The sequence below is a fragment of the Choloepus didactylus genome, chromosome 6 (genome assembly GCF_015220235.1).
Source record: "Choloepus didactylus isolate mChoDid1 chromosome 6, mChoDid1.pri, whole genome shotgun sequence".
In the NCBI taxonomy this organism is placed as follows: Eukaryota; Metazoa; Chordata; class Mammalia; order Pilosa; family Megalonychidae; genus Choloepus; species Choloepus didactylus.
The window spans coordinates 145,868,349-145,888,484 of record NC_051312.1 but is presented as its reverse complement, the minus strand read 5'-3'; the positions used below and the strand labels follow the sequence as shown (position 1 = coordinate 145,888,484).

Sequence of the window (20,136 nt, the reverse complement as noted above, 5' to 3'; positions counted from 1 at the left end):
TTGTTTCAATTTCATGACCATTTTTGTTTATGGAGTTTGAAATGTACTTTAGTAGCAAATAACTTCTGTTCATCTAACCAAGTGACTTGAAGAGCATAGGAACATATAGGTTGTGAAAAGGTAGTAGTTTTAAATATGGATGAAGCTAAGTAACATTTTACAGATTGAAAACCTTGTCTTGATAAGCCCAAAAAAGATTATTTTTGAGCTGTTGGGAAACTTTCATTGGGATTCTAATTTATTCTTTAGATTCAGGTTTTCAGAACAATCCTTAGAGTTTTGGGTTGTTGGTTTTTTTTAAGTTCTTAATATCCCATCCAAATCCAAATAAATTCCTTCTGTTGCTCTTCAGATCTGTCCCTGTTACCTTGTTACCAGTGGAGTGAGAATGACATCTTCCGTCACCCACTCAGTTCATAAATGTATTCACCATATTAAACTTTGCTTCAGTTGTTTCTTTCAAAGCAAAAAAAAAAAAAAAAAAAAAAAAGTCTAGTCTACAGGACAGATACCTCAATTAATACTATATTTTGATGGGAATGACTTTAGAGCCAGCTGATAAAAAGAATATAGATGCCTCCATGCCCTTCCGTGTCAGACCTCATTGGGGTTTTCTAGCGTTCTTTCCCAGTGAGTCCTTATAAGGTCTTGGAATCTTGAACACTCCGTGCGTTCAACAGCCACTACCAGCAGATTGAAGTTGGCGAGTGGGTTGAAATCCATTTGCCACTCATGCTTTAGAGTACGTTATCGTTATTGTGGACACGTTCTCAGCACAACTGTCATATTTTGAATACTTGCTCTTCAGTGGACTTTTTACTGTTTTTTTAAAAAATTATGTTTATTTTTACTCCAAAGGTTCTACATACAAATTCAGGGTCATTGCTATCAACCACTACGGTGAGAGTTTCCGGAGTTCAGCATCTCGTCCTTACCAAGTAGCTGGGTTCCCCAATCGTTTCTCCAACCGTCCAGTAGCTGGACCTCACATTGCATACACAGAAGCTGTCAGTGATACTCAGATCATGCTGAAGTGGACGGTGAGTAAAACATTTCTCATTGGAATCTTTTCTCTTTTGGTCATGCTAACAATTAATATCTTAAATGACATGTAACTGTGAACAGCAAGTTTTTTAACTTTTAATTGAGATTCAAGGATGTTTGTCTAAAGGCACATATTATAAATGGGGTAAGGTTAAAAATAAAAGTATTTTCTCCTCGGCTCTTATCCAAGTGCTGTTACCTTATTGCCATTTCATGATTTGCTCATTTTGTACCAAATGTCGTTTTTTTCCTTGGGACCTGGTGCAGTGTATTGCTTCATTTTGGTTTAGCCCTTCAGTAAGCTAAATGTTCTTAATACCTTTGAATATATCATTGAAAACTTTTGAATTAAATTAAAAATGGCCATCAAAAATGTTTGAGAAATGAAGCTAGAAAGAACAATACTGCAGAGATAAACATTAATGGATGTGAAAGTTACATTTGTTTTTGTTTTTGACAAGTCTTTGCTTCTATTTTTTTAGTACATTCCATCAAGTAACACACCCATTCAAGGATTTTATATCTATTACCGGCCAACAGACAGTGACAATGACAGTGATTACAAGAGGGATGTTGTAGAAGGTAAGTCCCATTGTCAAGCTGAAATCCCAAAAAAGGAGCTTGAGAGGGAGAAGGTTTATAAATATGAGCAACATCATCCCATGTTAAGATTCAGTAAAAAATGAAATTATAAAATGAAATGGCATATGCACTATTGCTATTCAATTTTATCCCAAAGGAAAAAAATTTCCCCATCTAATATATATATATCCTATCTATTGGTTTCAGAAACAGCCAGTTACAAAAGTGTATGTGGGAAATAGGATTTGTCAGTAGTTCATCTGAAAAAATTTTTTGTTTTCCATTTTGTTTAAATAAATAGTGACTCCTGAGTATAAAAACCAATTGTAACTTATAGCTCATGTTTTTTTTTAGAAGTCTCAGTTGAACAGTTTCATTGAAGTCTATATTAGAAAGACCACATCTTTTTTATGCAGTTTTATTGAGATATAATCAGGTAATATACAGTCATTTGAAGTGTACAATCAGTTGTTCACACTATCGTCATATAGTTGTGCTTTCATCACCACAATCAAACGTTGAACATTTTCATTACTCCAAAAAATAAAATAAAAATTAAAATAAAAAAGAACATCCAAAACATCCCATTCCCCTCCTCCCCTCATTATTCATTTACTTTTTTTAATACAGTTTGAGATATGCTCACACACCTTACAGTCATCCATAGTATACAATCAGTTATTCACAACTTCATCATACAGTTGTGCCTTAATCACCAGAATCAAGTTTTGAACCTTTTCCTTACTCCAAAATAAAAACAAAAGCAAAAAAGAGCACCCAACCCCCTGAGTACCTCTTTGTTGCTCAGATGTGGCCCTCTCTCTCTCTAACTGAGCCATCTCGACAGGTGAACTCGCTGCCCTCCCCCCTACATGGGACCCAACTCCCAGGGGTGTAAATCTCCCTGGCAACTCAGAGTATGACTCCCGGGGATGAATGTGGACCCGGCATCGTGGGACTGAGAGTATCTTCTTGACCAAAAGGGGGATGCAAAATGAGACGAAATAGTTTCAGTGGCTGAGAGATTCCAAATGGAGTCGAGAGGTCACTCTGGTGGACATTCTTATGCACTATATAGATAACACCTCTTAGGTTTTAATGTATTGGAATAGCTAGAAGTAAATACCTGAAACTACCAAACTCCAACCCAGCAGTCTGGACTCCTGAAGACAATTATATAATAATGTAGATTACAAGGGGTGACAGTGTGATTGTGAAGACCTTGTGGATCACACCCCCTTTATCTAGTGTATGGATGAGTGGAGGAATGGGGATAAAAACTAAAGGACAAATGGGGTGGGATGGGGGGATGATTTGGGTGTTTTTTTTCACTTTTATTTTTTATTCTTGTTCTGGTTCTTTCTGATGTAAGGAAAATGTTCAGAGATAGATTGTGGTGATGAACGCATGAACGCATAACTATGTTACCATACTGTGGACAGTGGATTGTATATCATGGATGATTGTATGGTATGTGAATGTATTTCAATAAAACTGAATTTAATAAAAAAAAAGAAAAAAAAGAGCACCCAAAACTTTCCATCCCCTCCATTCCACCCTATTCTTCATCTAATTTTTGTCCCCATTTTTCTACTCATCTGTCCATAAACTGGATAAAGGTAGTGTGAGCCCCCAGGTTTTCACAGTCACACTGTCACCCCATGTAAGCTGCATAGTTATGCAATCATCTTCAAGAATGAAGGTCACTGGGTTGCAGTTTGACAGCTTCAGATATTTCCCTCCAGCCATTCCAGCACACTAAAAACTAAAAAGTGATATGCATATAGAGCATGAGAATACCCTCCAGAGTGACCTCTTGACTCCGTTTGAAATCTCTCAGCCATTGGAACCTTATTTTGTCTCATCTCTCTTCTCCCTTTTGGTCAAGAAGATCCTCTCAATCCCACAGTGATGGGTCCAGGCTCATCTCCAGGAGTCATTTCTTTTGTTGCCCAGGGGGATTTACCCCTGGGTGAGAAAGACCACATCTTAAGCGTGTTACCTACTTTTAGGGAGATACTGAGAAATTGGAATGCACTTAGAGAAAAAACAGCTGAGATGGGGAAGGGTGTTGAAACTGCACTTAAGATTCCATCTGGAATTTTGCATATGGTCTGAAGGCGCCACACGATCTGGCTGGCCCCTGCCTACACCATGCACCAGGTCTTATGACCCTCTCCCTTTCCCACACCAGCCTTCTTTCAGTTTCCTGGTGTGCACCAAGGTTTTTCTGGCCTCAGGACCTTTGTGCACGGCAGTTCCTGCTGGCCAGTTTGCTTCTCTCCCTACTCTGTGCAGGTGTACTCCTCCTTTTCTCCGTTGAGTGCTTAGGTGTCACTTCCTCAGGTGCACCCTTCCTGGCAACCCCCTCCCGTTTACATCAGGCACCCTTATTTTAATCTCTAATCGTACCCCTTATGTTGATTTCATAGAATTCATCATTGTTTTCAATATATATGTATATGTGTGTGCTTATAGATAGATAGATATAGATATGGATGTATGAAATTAATTGCTTAAAGTTTCTCTCCCCCACTAAATGTTAACCTCCTTGTGGGCCAGGGACCTTTTATTTTCCCACGACTGTATCCCCAGCCCCTATAATGGTGAGGTGTTCAGCATTTATTGAATGAATGCATGAGTGAGTGGAGTCTGAAAAGAACAATGGAATGGCTAGGGATGTTTAGACTCGTAAAAAGAAGACTAAGGGAAGCAACATGACAACCGTCTTCAAATATTTAAGGACTATTATGTGGAAGAAGAGCTAAGTTATTTGGGGGGAGGGAGGAGTTACAAGGAAATAGTGCAAGGAAAAACTTTTTCTAAGGTAGCTGCATAATGAAACGGGTTCCCTCACAAAGTAATAAACGCCCTAATTTTGGAAGTATTTAAGTAGAGGCTGGGTGCCTCTTTTTCAATAGTATCTTGAAGGTATGCTTCTTTTGTATGAAGGATTTTCTTGCAAGGTCTTTTCTGCACTCCAAGATTCTGATTCTTTGAAATAATAAATGCCCTAGGCCAAAATTATTTTCGTATGACTTCTGGACATCAAATAATCACGTATAGTTTCTGTTACAAATAAGTCATAAAAAATTACCGTGAATATGCTAATATCATGTTTCTTTAAATATTGTAGCATTCCTTTTAATGTTTGTTCAATGGAATTACTTTTGCCTATTGTCATGAAAAATTTAGTGGACTGAATTTTAATATCTGACACATAGTAGGTGCTCAATGAATATTTGTTGAGCGAAGGAATGATTGTTCCTCTTTTCTCAATTTGGAAAAGTTGGAAGAAAATTAGTCCTTAAAATCTAGTTTAAACCTAAAGAATTGGAAAAAACATGGAAAAAAGATCATTGATAGTGGCAAAACTAATCTATGTTCTTACAAGTCAAGACAGTAATTACCCCTGGGGAGAGTGGTGCCTGGAAGGGTTGCAGAGGGGTCATTTGGTGTGCCAGTCATGTTCTGTTTCTCGACATAGGTAAGAGGTATGGGTAAGTCGAGTTAACATTTATTCAGCTGTACAATTAGAATTTGTGCACTTTTCTATATGCATATTAATTCAGTACAAAGATTATAAAAAAGAAATGGAAAGATGATAGTAGTGACAGTTCTGCTTTCTTCATTTTAGTTTAGCAGGGTGAGGGGAGGAGGGGCGTCAGATTTTATTTTTAAATTTTTTGTTGTTAAACATTTGTTATAAAACAGTTTTGAAGAAGGCAAACATACGTAAAATGAGTACCTGTCTCTTTTTCTCTCTCGTCCCCGCCCTTCCTAATTCTACCCTATAGAAATACTCATGGGTAAACAGTTTTAAAACTTTATTCTCTTCTAGTTAAATCTTTGAACTTTTACAAACTGCTGTAGTGTGAACAGTGAGCCTAGAATTAGGAAATTATTTTAAAGAAGATTTTGTCTCTCATAGTGTTATCTGCAAGTGGGAATTTTGCCTTGTGTTTCACAGGGAGCTTGTTTATAAATGTAATACACTGAGCATTTAGATGTTTAAGTGGGCTTCACTCTGCTGTGTAATTTGCTTATTCCTTATTTTCAGGTTTATGCATTTGAAATTCTTTTTGAGGCAGTTAGAAACTATTGGTCTGTTCTCCCAAACCCAGAAACAAAAGTATTCATCCCTTGCATGGGAAGTTTTTTTTAAGGTGAAGTTTCATGAGGATTGACCCAAAATTTTTTAAGCTTTTGAAAAAAAGCTGAAACTCAGTTGAATTCTAAAAGAACAGAGTAAAAGAAGGACAATTATATTCTTTAAGTTGTGTGTTCTGTGTTCTGAATTAAGTTCCACATTTTGATCAACCATAAACATTTTCCAGTACATTCTTGCTGTCTGATGAATGTTTTAATGGATCTTTGGTTTGAGTTCCAAATAAATCAACGTACCAGTCTTCTTTTTTTTAAATGCAATTTTATTGAGATATATTCATATAACATACAATCATTCAGCGTGTACAATGTTATTCATAGTATCGTCATATAGTTGTGCATTCATCACCACAATCAGTCTTTGAACATTTTCATTACTCCAAAAATAAAATATAAGTTAAAATAAAAAAGAATATCCAAAACATCCCATTCTACTCCTCCCCCCATTGTTCATTTACTTTTTTAAAATACAGTTTTATTGAGATATATTCACACACCCTACAGTCATCCACAGTAGTACCAGTCTTTTTGATCTTTAATCTAGCTTTCTCTCTGTTGTAAATCCTTACCTTTTTTAAAATACCCTTTGGGAAAAAATTTCCTCTTAACCAAAGGATATGCTGGCTGGTAGGTTTTAAACTAGTAATGCACTTCTTTGTCTTATTCATCGATATTGCTAAAAAAAAAAATTCCATCTTCCTGCTAATATTTCCAGTTAGCCTTTGGGAAAACTGCCATAACAACTGAATATTAATCTAACAAGATATGTGTTATTTTAACTCCTTTTTATTGTTGGTAACATTTCAGAAACCTGGTTTGGTAAGTATAAAGCCTGATCAGAAATGACCTAAGGGTGGAGAAAATCAAGGAGTCTTGTGGAAAGTTTTGGGGGTTAGAAATAAGTCTATTATAGTTTCAGCCAGTATTTGAGCCAAGATTCTTTTTGGGTCCTCTCGGGACTAGAATTCCTCCTGCTTGAGACTTTCAAAGGCCCTTGATTAAAAAACAAGCAGATTTTCTTTCTTATAAAGTATGGGTCTATATGAATGAGGGGTTTTGTACTGGTGATCTGGAAAGGGGGGCTGTGCTTCCGGATTGAAGTATTTTGTTTCATGTGTCTCAGAAAGGAGCCTGATGATATTGGTCCTGTCAGCCAAGTAGATTTGACTTGGGTGTGTGCAGTTTTGTTTTGTTTTTTTCTCTTCCTTTGTAATTAATTCTTATAAATCAGTTGGTGGTGATGTTGAGTTCTTAAGAAACAGTGGAAATAGTTTGAAGAGATACTAAGAGGGATTAAAAGTGCTTGAAGAGTTCATTAAATCTGGCAAAAGTGTCCCTGTTTATTAAAGTTTGTCACGGGTCCATGGAAGTAAAACTGGAGTGGGATTTATACTGGAGTGTTCGATTTGGGAGTGTTTCTAAATGAATGTTGGCTGTGTACCATGGATGACAATTTTTCTATTAGAGATACTTGTGTCCTTTGGAGACCCTGACTCAAAAGACAAGAAATAGTGAGCAATAGCTGAGAGTTTCCCAGAGTAGATTTTGCTTTTTGATTATTCTCAGTATCATTAAAAGGAATTTTTCCAGGCATTTGTTTGTCAGTTCATGTTGCTTCCATGACAATGGAGCTGAGAGCTTGGGTGAGGCCTTTCTGTAAGTGGTCTCTTGGTTTGGGTACAACACCATTTGTTGATCTCACAAATAGTGTTGCTGTTTGGTTGGTGGATATAGTGGATTGACTTGCTGGGCTAAAAAGTTATTCAAAGGACTTGAGGTTTTTTGTTTTGTTTTGTTTTTTAATCCTATGCATCAGATTAACATATATTTTAAGACTGACTTACCCTTAATTTTTTTTAGTGAAATTGAGTTCATACTCTATCAACAAACATATACAGTTTTAATTCAGTGTTTCTCTTCTCTTTATTACTTTTTTCATGCCTTGTAATAGAAATGCTATCTATTTGTGGAACATTACTAAGATACTTATGTTAAATATATTTTTATTGTACAGATTGCATTATAAGGTGATAGATGCAGAAAACCCTAAGTGATGATAGTGACATTGTCATTTAGGATATAAAGTTTAACTTGTGTTTTTCCTTTCTAGGTTCAAAGCAGTGGCACATGATCGGCCACTTGCAGCCAGAAACCTCCTATGATATTAAAATGCAGTGCTTCAACGAAGGGGGAGAGAGCGAGTTCAGTAACGTGATGATCTGTGAAACCAAAGGTAGGAGGGGGGTGAGAATTTGTACTTTTTCCCTGGATGGTGCTAGAATCCCAAACTCTTGATGATTCCTTCTGACTGTAGATATATATATTTACCTAAAGACATTTCTACTTTGGACCATTTTCTAGGTGCATACATTTAGACAGTCTCAATGCTTGTCTTAAAAATAGTTTATTTAAGCATTAATCTTGTTCATTAATTTCTGTGTAACTCTAAGTCACTTCCCTTCTCTTTCTCTGCGAAGAGAATAAAAATATTTTCTGACTACTTTCTGAGATTTCTGTGAGAAATAGAATATTAAAAAATGTTTAAGAATATTAAAGAAAGTGCTGCTTGTGTTTAAAGTGGTTTTTTGAATGAAAGATGTGCATAACACTGTTATAGTTTTCTTGGCTGCTCAAGCAAATACCGTGCAACAGGTTGGCTTAAACAACAGGGATTTATTGGCTCATGGTTTTGAGGCTAGGAGAAGTGCAAAATCAAAGTATGAAGGTAGGTGCTGTTTCTCCCAGAAGACTGTGGTGTTCTGGGGCTGGCTGCCAGCGATCCTTGATCCTTAACTTGTCACGTGGCCGTGCACATTGCGGCTTCTTCTGCTCTCTCCCTGCTCTTCGGGGTTCTGTCGACTTTCAGTTTCTGGCTTTTCCCTCTCTCTCTGTTTCCATCTGAATTTTGTTCTGCTTATAAAACAGTAACAGGATTAAGATCCATCCTGATTGAGGTGGGCCACACCTTAACTGAAGTAACCTTATCTAAAGGTCCTCCTTACAATGGGTTCACACCCACAGGAAAGGATTAAGTTTAAGAACATGGTTTTCTTGGGTACCTAGCTCCAAACCACCACAAATACTATTTACCTAAACATGGATCTGTGACATCCGTAGATTAACTATATAATGTTACCATATTTAAAAACAGAAAATGCCACACGTGGATAAAAGTACAATGACTTTGAGGGATATATTGTCAGAAAAATCCCTACTCAATTGGCTTCAACAATGAGGAAATGAATTTTCCCCGTAACAAGAAGCCCAGAAGTAGATGACCAACTCTAAGTTTGTTTAACTCAGTATCATTGCTGTCACTGAGGACCCGGTACTTCCCATTGGTTTCCTTTGCCACCTTCTGGTTACCAGCTGGGTCCTGAGACCCCCACCACTCATGGCTGGCTTCAGGTCCGGGCTTCCTACTACATGTGGAAATGTCTGGCAGAAAAGAGAAGACTGGATCCTCCTTGTGTTTCCCTCTGTCTTTTTTGTTAATAGACTTCATTTTTAGAGCAATCTTAGGTTTATAGAAAAATGACACAGGAAGTACAGATAGTTCCTGTGTACCCTCCACACACAAAAGTTTCCCCTATCATTAACATCTTGCATTAGTGCAGTGCATTTATTACAGCTGATGAACCAATATTGATACATGATTATTGACTAAGGTCCATAGTTTACGTTCACCATGGGCTACCCCCAAACCAGGCATGGGAATGGCATGATTCATCAGGGTTTCCTCCAGTGCTACGTGGGTTCGGCTGCGGTGTAAGCAGCACTGGGGCTCAGCTACATGGAAGAAGCAGTGCATGGCTGTTGAGTGGGCAGCCAGGAATGTCTGCTGCAGGTGATTCTACTCCACCTATTTAAAAATGAGGAAACTGAGGCTCAGGTTAAATTACAAAGCCAAGATTTAATTCCATCTTTTTTAGTCTACATGTGTCTTTTTATATATTTTGAGAGCCTTTTTTGTGCCAGACACTGGGATATGTTAGTGGTCATTTCTTGCCTCTACAGAGGGCTGTGATAATGAGTAAAATTAAACAGAAATGAAATAGATCTTCTTTGTCCTTGAGCCATACCAGAGTCTAGGTAGGCAAAACAAAAAACAACATAAGCAACAACTTCGTATCTGGGTTTTTAGTAGTATAGTAGTATGGCTGTGTTTGTAACAGTATGCATCATCTTCTGAGTTTGTTGGGGAATACATGAAAAACTTTCAGATCAGTGAAAAACAAACAAACTTCTTAGAAATGGTAACTGCCCATTTTGGATGGCTTTCTAAAATGTGTTATGCAATTCCCAGCCTGCTTAAATAGAAGATATGATATATAATTTAACCTTTTTAAAGGTTGCTATTATCAATGATTTCATTGTTAGTTCAGTGAGTTTTTCGGGAATGGCACCTGGTAATGAGGAACTGAAGGCCAGCCATCTCCTCTGCCCTTCAAGAGCTTAGACTTCTATGATGTTTTCTTTAGCTCTTCGATTTCTCTTTGTTTTTCATCTCTCCTTTTCCTACCAGACTCTTAACTGTCTCTTCTTATTGAGGTTAATGAGTCTGCCTCACGCACCCTTCACCGCAAGCCATCTGTCCTCAGTTTTTAACTTTTGCAAGGGGTCAGAGACCAGATAATCAAGCTTGGCAAGTTTATGAATAAATTAAGAGTAAATAAAAAGTGCAAAAATCCAAAGGACTTGCCCTGTGAGTCATCATGGATCTTTAGTGTATGCTCTCTGTCACATCCATTTTGCCTTGGAAAACTTTTGTTTTCTTTCATGTTGGCAGAAACCTTACAGTTCCATGACCCCACCTACCACCTGAAGCAGAAATCTTTAGAACCTCTTTGCCAAGCATTCGTGATAGAGTATCCCAATGATAGAGAGCTCATTCCTTTGAAAGGCGGCCTCTCCTTTCCCCATCCTCAGCTCTGTTCTCTGTATGGTGGTAGTTGCTAGCAAGTTGAACCTGAATTTAATGTTGCTTTTTGAAAATTTTTTATAAGACCACTTTGCTGCTGTAGCTTGTTAAGAGCTGTAGCAGGAAATATAGTGTAAGAACTAATAACGGCAAAACTGATTGAGCATGTCCATGTGATTTGCACTGATGAACTCATCTGATCTTCATCACAGCTTTATGATAGAGCTGCTATTAGCGTCTCCGTTTTCCAAATGCAGACACTGTGGTTTGTGGAGGTTAAGTCTAATAATAAGTTGTGGACTTGGGACGTAAACCTGTGCAGCCTGGCTCCCATTACCACCTTCTCAACCACTCTGCTCTGTTGCCTTTACATGACATTTGGAGCATTCAGAGCATGTGATTGGGGAACAGAGAACACGGTTTAAGTCTATCCTGCTATTTGCTTTTGTTATTGCTATTACCCAGAATATCAGTGCATTAAGTAAAAGCACTGCATTTACGTGGACTCCAAAAATTTTCTTTTTTGGAATGCTTAGTATTATGTACGAGGTTTTTGGAATGGTATATAATTTTCAAGTAGTCCAAAGTCATATCTTCTACTATTGATCACATGGTGGAGGCACAAAATATCTAATTCTGAGTCTTTTTCAGCTCAAAGTGAAATGCGTTTTTGCCCCATACATAAGTTGTCAATCATATTCAACCCATTTGGGAGTCTTGTAAAAGTACAACTAAGCAGATAATCATACGGCGATTTGGGTTAGACCAAGTGGGTATGCTTCTCTGCTTCTGTGATTTCTCTAAAATGTGTGGGCTAATGCTCTCCAAGACCTAAAACGTTTGCCCATCAGGTTTAAACTTTTGAGCCCTCCTGGTGACTCGCTGGTACTCAGATCACCCCGGTAACGAGTGTAAACAGCCTGGCTTGCTTTCCTGACCAGACCTCCTTCAGAGAGTAAACCATCTCGTAGGGTCGGCACTCACTCTGACATCATGTTTTCCTTTACATTTCAACTAGTGAAGCGTGTTCCTGGAGCTTCTGAGTATCCCGTCAAAGACTTGAGCACCCCCCCAAATCCTTCAGGAGGTGGAGGAAATGCTGGGCCGGCCGCCGGCCCCGCCAGGAGCAGCGACATGCTGTACCTGATCGTCGGCTGCGTGCTGGGAGTCATGGTCCTCATCCTCCTGGCTTTCATCGCGATGTGCCTGTGGAGGAACTGCCAGCAGAGCCCCCTACAGAGTGAGTAGCCATAAATAGTTCTCTTTTCCTAAGGATGGGTAGAAAAATACCGTCAGGATAAATATTGAGCTCTGACACTTGAACGTGTTAGTGTTATGGTATAAAACTCGCTAGACTCTTCATTCAGAGGAGGTGACTTTAAAACCGTTCTAGCTGTCAGCCAGAGTAAGTGGAACATCAAATTAAATTGCCTGGGAGAAGTAAACAGCAAAGCCCAAACTAAGCAGGTCTCTACATAAAAAGCTGGGTTGGTGCTGGGAAACTCGGGCTTTGTTGGACCACCAAAGAGGATGAGTCCTTGAAGCGGGAGCTTTGCAGTTGCTGCAAGAGCATCTTCATTCTGGTTCAAATCATGTCAGTTGTGAATAGAAAGCACATGTTGGGAACCAAGGTAATGAAGACTTTTCCAAGTTACCGTGACCGAATAACACTCACAACTGAAGATAGCGCGGTCCAGTTTCTCTACCCGATGTACCCAAGCTGCCCATATTGGCAGCTCCTTCTCCACGTATGCCCAGTAACAGGTTTGCTTCAACCATCACGGATGGCAGTGATTTGAACAAATAACCTGGAAACCTTTTTCCTTTTCCCTTTTCTCTTTCCCTTCCCACCTTCTCTCCTTCCCCAGCTATTATCAAATAGGATAGCCAAGCAAAGAGGGACCCTTTTTGCTAGGAAGTTTTCTGGTTTCCCCTTTGGCCCCAGAGCAAGGGAATGAAGGAAAAACAAAGGAAGATGCAAGCAGTGATAGCACTTCCAGCAGCTATCAGCCAGTTCCCACTTACAGTCTCCTTCAACTTAACAGCTCAGGAAAAATACGTGATCTATTTCGATTGGCCTGGTGCCTTCCAAGAGATTGGTAGGGACACAACAGCTGGTGATGTCAGACTGAGCCTTTTTTCTATTTTTTAAAATACTTTTTCTTTTTTTAAAAAAATTTTATTGAAATATATTCATATACTATATAATCATCCAAAGTGTAAAACACTTGTTCACAGTATCATCATATAGTTGTGCATTCATTACCACAATCAATTTTTGAACGTTTTCATTACTCCAAAAAATAGATAAATAAAAATGTGAATAAGAATAAAAGTAAAAAGAATACCCAAAACATCCCATACCCCTCCTCCTCCCTATTACTCATTTACTTTTTGTCCTCGTTTTTCTGCTCATTTGTCCATACACTGTCACCCCTGTCACCCCTTGTAAGCTATGTAGTTATACAGTCATCTTCAAGAGACAAGGCTACTGGGTTGGAGTTTGATAATTTCAGGTATTTACTTCTAGCTATTCCAATACATTAAAACCTAAAAAGGGTTATCTGTATAGTGCATAAGAATGCCCAGCAGAGTGACCTCTCAACTCCATTTGGAATCTCTCAGCCACTGAAACTTTTTTTTTTTTTGCTTCATTTCACTTCCCCCTTTTGGTCCATTAGGCTTTCTCAATCCTATGATGCAGTCTCCCATCTGGGCCTTTTTGTAAACAGTTTTCATGCTGTTCCCTTTGGTTGTGTGAGTGTGTGTCAAATCTTTCAATGAGAAGTATTAGTCTGGTTATCTGAGCCACATTAATCTGAATGAAATCATTTTCTTTTGTGATCTGATAATGTATTTTAGAATGAAAATTTATGATAGTGTTAATTCTTTCATCCATTCAAAAGGTATTTATTGGCTAGTTTCTGTGTGCTGGGCACTGTGTTGGACCATGGAGATATCTTGGTATGTAAAATGGACGCGGTCTCTGCCCTCTCCAAGTTTATAGCCTGGTGTAGAAGGTAAACAGGTAGACTGGCAATACCACACCTGGGCGAGAGTGTCATAACCAGAGAAGGAGTAGAAAGAAGGGACACATAATCCAGCCTGGGCTAGCTCTGAAACTTTGAAGAATTTATCAAAAGACAAATCTTGTATCATTTAAATACTGTACTTTCTAAGGGATACTTCGCTTTTCCTAAGCATGTCTGGAAGGTGTGCCCCTGGAAATTAGAATTTTGAGGCAGTTGTTCAAATGCTTTTAATCTAAGGAAATGGAATACTTAGCCTTTTCCTTTGGTACCCCACAGCATCCAAGTAGGCTTTAATGATCACAGAACTGCATGAATTATCGGTGAATGTATATTCACAGCTCCGTCCTTTAACTGAAAAGTGTTGTTTAGTGCTATTTGAGATAGCCTACCTAAAGTTAGTCTTTTTTTTTTTAATTGTGGTTTTATATGATTTGTTTCTGCACTTTGAGTGTGTAAGAGTTTAATCACTTTTTCTTAGAGTTGCTGCTATTTTGATAGTTTCATCTTGTACAATTTTAAAATTCTCTTTGAGCAATTTCTCCTTGGTGAATTTCTCTTCCACTGACAGTCCTGATTAACTCAAAGTTCACAGCTGCCTCCACACTGTAAAGGAAATAACAGATAGCAACAACTTCATTAAAGCATACCTCACAAGCAAGCTTTAAAAGAACATTGTTAGAATGTTTTATTTTAGTGTATTTGTAGCTTCTTAGGGGTTTCATCAACAAAACTTCCTCAGCAAGAAGATTGTCCTTTTCAGTATCTCCCTTAAAATTTTTTTTAAAAAAATTTTTGTTCTCAACAGAATATGATCCACCAGGATATCTCTACCAAGGGGCAGCTATCAATGGGCAGGTGGCGGAATGCACCGCTCTGCCCGGCACAAACCGGGTTAACGGGAACGTTCACGGAAGCTTCTTAAACAACAGCAGTCTCGGCAACGGCTGCTCACGCCTTCACCACAAGGTCCCTGGTGGGCTCGACGGAACCCTGAACGGCAGCGTAAAGGGAGGGCTCTACCCTGGGCACGCCAACTCTCTGAGCAGGACACACGTGGGTTTTGAACATCCTCCTCATCTACTGAATGTAAGAGACCTTCTGATTATAAGGAAAAGCCTTCTGTGGGCCTCAGGGTGCCAAGGTACAAGGACAGGGCAGCACGTCTGGCTTTTTTAATTATAGAAACCCCTCAGGTGCCCTTGAATGGCACTAGTATGTACTGCTGGCAGCCGCTCCATCCAGAGTCATCTTGATATGTAGCCTATTGTCAGATAATTGTTGTATTCATCAGTTTAGTTTATATTTTTAAATTACTGAACACTGAACCTGGAAGTCCATTGAAGAATAGACTGGGTCTTGTTCTTAGATGAAATGGAGATACCACTGGGTGTAGACCAGACCAGATACTTCCAATCGGGTTTATTTAGAGAGAGGTCTGAAAACTCATCTGCCTGGAAGAGACAGGCAGAGAATGAAACTGAGCGAGGCCAGTGGGGTGAGACGGCCGCGGTAGGGGCGGTCACAAACTGGAGAGTTCATGTCCTGCCAGGGCCCGTGGGTCCTTGCTGTGCAGAAGTGAAGGCCCAGTGGTGCCAGGTTTTCTGATGTCTCAAAATGTCCATTAATCTAGGTGAAATTGCCAGATTTTTACACGTTGACAACTGACTGAAATTTTTGAAAGGACTGTGTAGGCCAGGTTGCCAGTTGGGAATTCTGACCCACCCTGGGTTTCTTTTTGTTGTTTTTTTACTCAGTGTATTTTGTTGCTATTATAGTTGCCTATAAAGATTTATGCATTTAATGATATTAGTATTAGTATTCTTTAACCACAAGGAGTGAAAAACCGTTAAAACTGTGTATTTTATTATTTTTTAAAGAGATAATTAGCTAAGATACTTTACATTTAGAAATGGGAAGAGAATGACTTAAATTTATGCTGGTTAAAGAGGTTCCCTTCACTAGGAAGTTTGATTTATTACATAGTTTGGATGCATAGCTCCGTTATTTTTCAGTCAAACAGGGAATGCATATAGTTGTCAAATTAAGCACTCATTTAGTCTTTGTCCTTATTATCATTACAGATTAATTTATCAAAATCCACAATGTGGTAAAATTTGAAGAAGTTTAGAATTTTCTTCATCTTCAGCTTTAATAAAGATTTATTAAAAGATTACATTTGGAAAACAAAGTTTCACATTTTAAAGAAATGTAATAGCTTTTATGTATTGTAGAAAAAATTATTTAATTTGCTTTGGTATATCTCATTACTGAAAGAAAATAATAATTTCATTAGTGTGGAAGTACATGGCTTATATTCAGACTTTCTAAACTTTTGGGGGGGGGGGATCACTATTCATAGTCCAAACTACAAACTTTGTCTAAGAAAACTGAAGGAGAGAGCATTAAAGTTTGAATAGCACATGCTGATCCATAGGAAGGAAAAATAAGGTTCATGTTTGCTTCAGCATTAGATCACACTACTTTTGGTTTTGTGTTGTTGCTGTTGAAGTAATAGTTGTCCCATCACGGGTACAATTTTAGAGATTACCATCTGTGACTCTAACCCATTAGTTTTCTTACTCTCATCTTCTGAGTGGAAGGAAATAGGGGAATTTTAAAAATGTTAGTGATCATAAAAACCATTGACTTAACTTTAATATGTTCAGCTATTCAAATAAATACATCACCCTGCAGGTTGTTAACTTCATTTTCTGGACCTTTGGAGTCTGTGCTCATGGAATGAATGTAGCAAAAAAAGATTCTTTCTCTCAGTGTTTTCTTCATTATTCCTGTCAGCTGGGTCAGGAACGCTGAGAGAGATTCTCAGTCCTTTTAGTTTGCTTAGATTCTGGATGTTGTTATGAGGGGAATGGAAATGGAAAGTATTCTAGGGAAAAACAATTGCCTGAACTTTTCCTAACCTTGAACGCCTGCAGTGTAGCAGCCTCCCCACTCTTATCAAACTCGGTTCTGCTGCTTCTCGTCAGCAAGGAAAATCCTGACTTTGATCATAAGGCAAGCTCAATTTTTAGCTTCATGTTCAAAGCACTCTTGCCATCGTGCTTGTCAAGTGAACATTTTACAGTGAGGTATGTGTTACTCTGGGCATTTTTCTGAATTGCTGGGCAGTTTCTGCCAAAAGCAACATCAAAATATTAATACTCCCTCCAAGTCATGGCTGGCTGAGAATCCACTCCATCTGGAAAAACAGAACATGTTTTAAAACTTGGCTTAATCAACTGAACACAGTTAATTGAAATAATTTCAGGAAAGTGAAGATGGGGTTGTCTTGTGACATCATGCATACACATTTCACACCCGGTGTCTCCTCCTGGCACCACATAAAATTCTTCCATGACTGCTAAAAAAGTAAAAACGAGTAGGAGTTTAGAATGTATCCTAAACTTCTGTTAGATTTGAAATCTAACAAAACTTCAGCTAGATTTGAAACACTGAAGGGAAGTGATTAACTTCTCCCTCCATTTATTTGCTTTTTTCCAGTACAGAAATAACATGGAAAGACATGGCAGTTGGGTTTTTTGGAGGACAGTTTTAGTATTGTGCAGAGCTCCACCAAACTCACTGGTGAATATGGGTAAATAACGATAAGCATAGCGTTGCTTGAGGAATTGGTTCGATTACCATGTAAATATGCGTTTATTTTCAACATGCCTTTTAGACTTGGGGTCATTTGATTACTGAGCTATGCCACCTTCAGCCTTCTTTTTTTCTTCTCTATTTCCTGGACCTCCTTTCTGACAAGGGTGGTGGTATGTACGTGGCAGTGCCTCAGACCGACCCATTGGAGTGCCATAGCTGTCGAAACTGTAGAAACAACAACAGGTATGTTGATGTGCATTTGTTCAGGTTGTTGAGAATAAGGTCTCTGAATTCTTTTCTTTTCCCTTTGGCACATGAAGTTTCCTGAAATTTTACCTAAGGTATAAAGTCCTGAATTTGGAGTCTTAACATTTAAAGGCTGTTACTCTATTTTTTGTCTCTGCTTTACAATTTTTATCTTTCTGTGCCTCAGTTTCTCTTAGACGTATAGTCACAATAGTAAAGCCTTTGTTTCCCACTGAGATACGATTTAAAAGTTTAATGTTTTTAAAATCTATAAATTAGAGTCAATCCCTGGAAAGAGACATTATCTTTTCTCCCCTGTTATTTTCTACCCTAAGATACGGGATATGAGGATGGATAAGAGCATATTTGAAGGTTAGGGAAAAAAAATCCCTGTGTATATGGTCATGTTTTTCATAGTAATATTATTGACGTTTTCTTGCAAGATTATGCAGTATTTTAAATCTTAAAATCTTTAAATAGTTAAGTAACAAAATCTTGCCATTTAGTTTTCTGTTTTTTTTTTTTTAAATATAAAAGTAATATGTACTCACAATATTTCAAGCAAGATGGAAATATGTAGAGTGACCTGTGCATTTAAGTTTTGACAGAACATTCAGAAAACATTCATGCTACCTCTAAATATGTTAATTTCAAAGGATTATCAAACTTTTTGTTGCATTAAAATGTGTCAGGGTCAGAAGTCTTCGTTCCTTCTTTTACATAATGATGGTATTGGATTTAATAGTCACTAAATGTCCCTCCCAGTTCTTAGCTTCTACAATTATACTTTTGCCTCAAAGTTACTACCTAAAATAAGTGGAGTATGGACTGGAGTTTGGATATTTCATTATCAATATGGGATTTGATCTGTATTTTTAAAAATGAATGCAAAGATCAAAAGTTGTCTCTGGGAGTTACAGAAATCTCAGCTAGGGGATGGCTCTAGTAAAAAAAGACAAGATTAAAAGTATTTTTTTAAAAAGAAAAAGAAATAGTTTCTGTATGACTTTTGAGAGTTGCAGAACTAAAAGCAATAAAGCCTCTTGGAGATTTTTGTTGTCATTTCCTTAATCCATATTGGGGTTCCTCTGTTAGCCAAGAACCCAGTACTTGTCTGTTTAAATTCCAGATGACCCTGCCTTCTAAGTTGTTTGTAATGTTGAAGGCACAGTTTTATTCTGAGCCTGTCTTAGATTTTACCTCAATTGGTTAGGAACATGCTAAAGACCTGGAAAAGGAGGTTCATGCACCTGATAAATAATCAGATGGATTTAATTAAAACAGACGGTTTTGTGGAAGTAGGTAATATGTTTTCCTTTCTGGTTCTTTTGGCCATCAGCAGGTCTTGGCTGTGCCTAGAAGTTAGAATGGTGGTAAGTGAACCCGAGCTCTGCTGTCCTGAGACCTGTAATCTGGGGAAGTTATGTAATCTCTCTGAGGTTATTTCCTTATCTGCAAAGTGAAAGATTGCCCTAGATAATCTAAGATTTCTCCCACCTCTAACATTCTCTGATTATAAATCTGTTGGTAATTTGCTGCCAGTCATTTCTTTATCTTAAGACCAAAAATGCATCCTGTTTCCTTAAAAGGATTTAAATAATCTCTACCATCTCACATTCATGGCCCTTGTGCGTGTGTGAGAAAGTGAGTGTGTGTGTGTGTTCATTTGGGGATTTTTATTACACATCGTTGTTTTCCTTTAAGACATTGGACAATTGTATTTCTATTGATTTTCAAGTGAGTGACTTCCCCCATTTCATGTCTGGGGGTTTTACTTTTTTCTGGGAACATGGATGAATTTTCCTCAACCTGGGAACACCAGCTTCTGTTTCTGTCTGGTGTAAATTTTCTCTTTGCATAATTTGGTTAGGGCAAATCTTTGCTTACACACACTCACACACATACATATATATTTGTTTCCAAGGTTAGCCCAAAGTCTCACCTGACTCCCAGATGTCATTGTGAGATTTCTGACACTTAATAATTGGACAGTTAAGTATCATCTCTGGAAAATTGGAGAAATTAGCTTTTAAGCTTTTAACTCTTTTAACTTTGAAATTGAGAACAGGTACCTTCCTCAAGATCACCAAAAAATGACAAAAATTTTTAACAAGTTTTGAAGGCTGGGAGGTAGATAATGTATGATTTACCCCAACATGTGCTGAAATGTAATCAATTTACACTTTTTGGATATTGACGTTTTTACTAAGAATTAGTTTTCATTTCTTGATGCCAACTGAAATAGTGCTTACATAAAAAGAGGCATGATTCCATTTAAGTTTTATGAGGACTGTCAAATGGGTACTGTAGAGTTTGGGGCTTGATTTAATCAAATGACATTTACTGAGCACTGCCCAGGCACTGGAATAGGTCCTGACGTGTTTCTCTGCAGAAGGAATTTTAAGAGCGAAGTCATGGAGGTAGGAAGGACAATGTGTTTACACAGGAGCTGAGTGGTTCTCAAACTTGGATGTACATTAGAGTCACTTAGAGGCTTATACAAACAGATTGCTGGGCCCTACTCCCAGAGTAGTAGTCATCCCA

The 20,136-nt window shown here is 38.1% G+C and overlaps 1 protein-coding gene across 2 annotated transcripts in view; it reads left to right on the top strand.

The window, feature by feature from the left end:
• The window catches only part of CDON (cell adhesion associated, oncogene regulated), a 116,139-nt gene that overhangs the window by 72,090 nt on the left and 23,913 nt on the right, over positions 1-20,136 (top strand). For both annotated transcript variants that reach the window (XM_037841902.1, XM_037841903.1), the window contains exons 13-18: positions 859-1,040; positions 1,527-1,626; positions 7,904-8,026; positions 11,733-11,954; positions 14,552-14,832; positions 17,510-17,589. In XM_037841902.1, the coding sequence (XP_037697830.1) occupies positions 859-1,040; positions 1,527-1,626; positions 7,904-8,026; positions 11,733-11,954; positions 14,552-14,832; positions 17,510-17,589 (988 nt within the window). The remainder of the gene's footprint in view (positions 1-858; positions 1,041-1,526; positions 1,627-7,903; positions 8,027-11,732; positions 11,955-14,551; positions 14,833-17,509; positions 17,590-20,136) is intronic.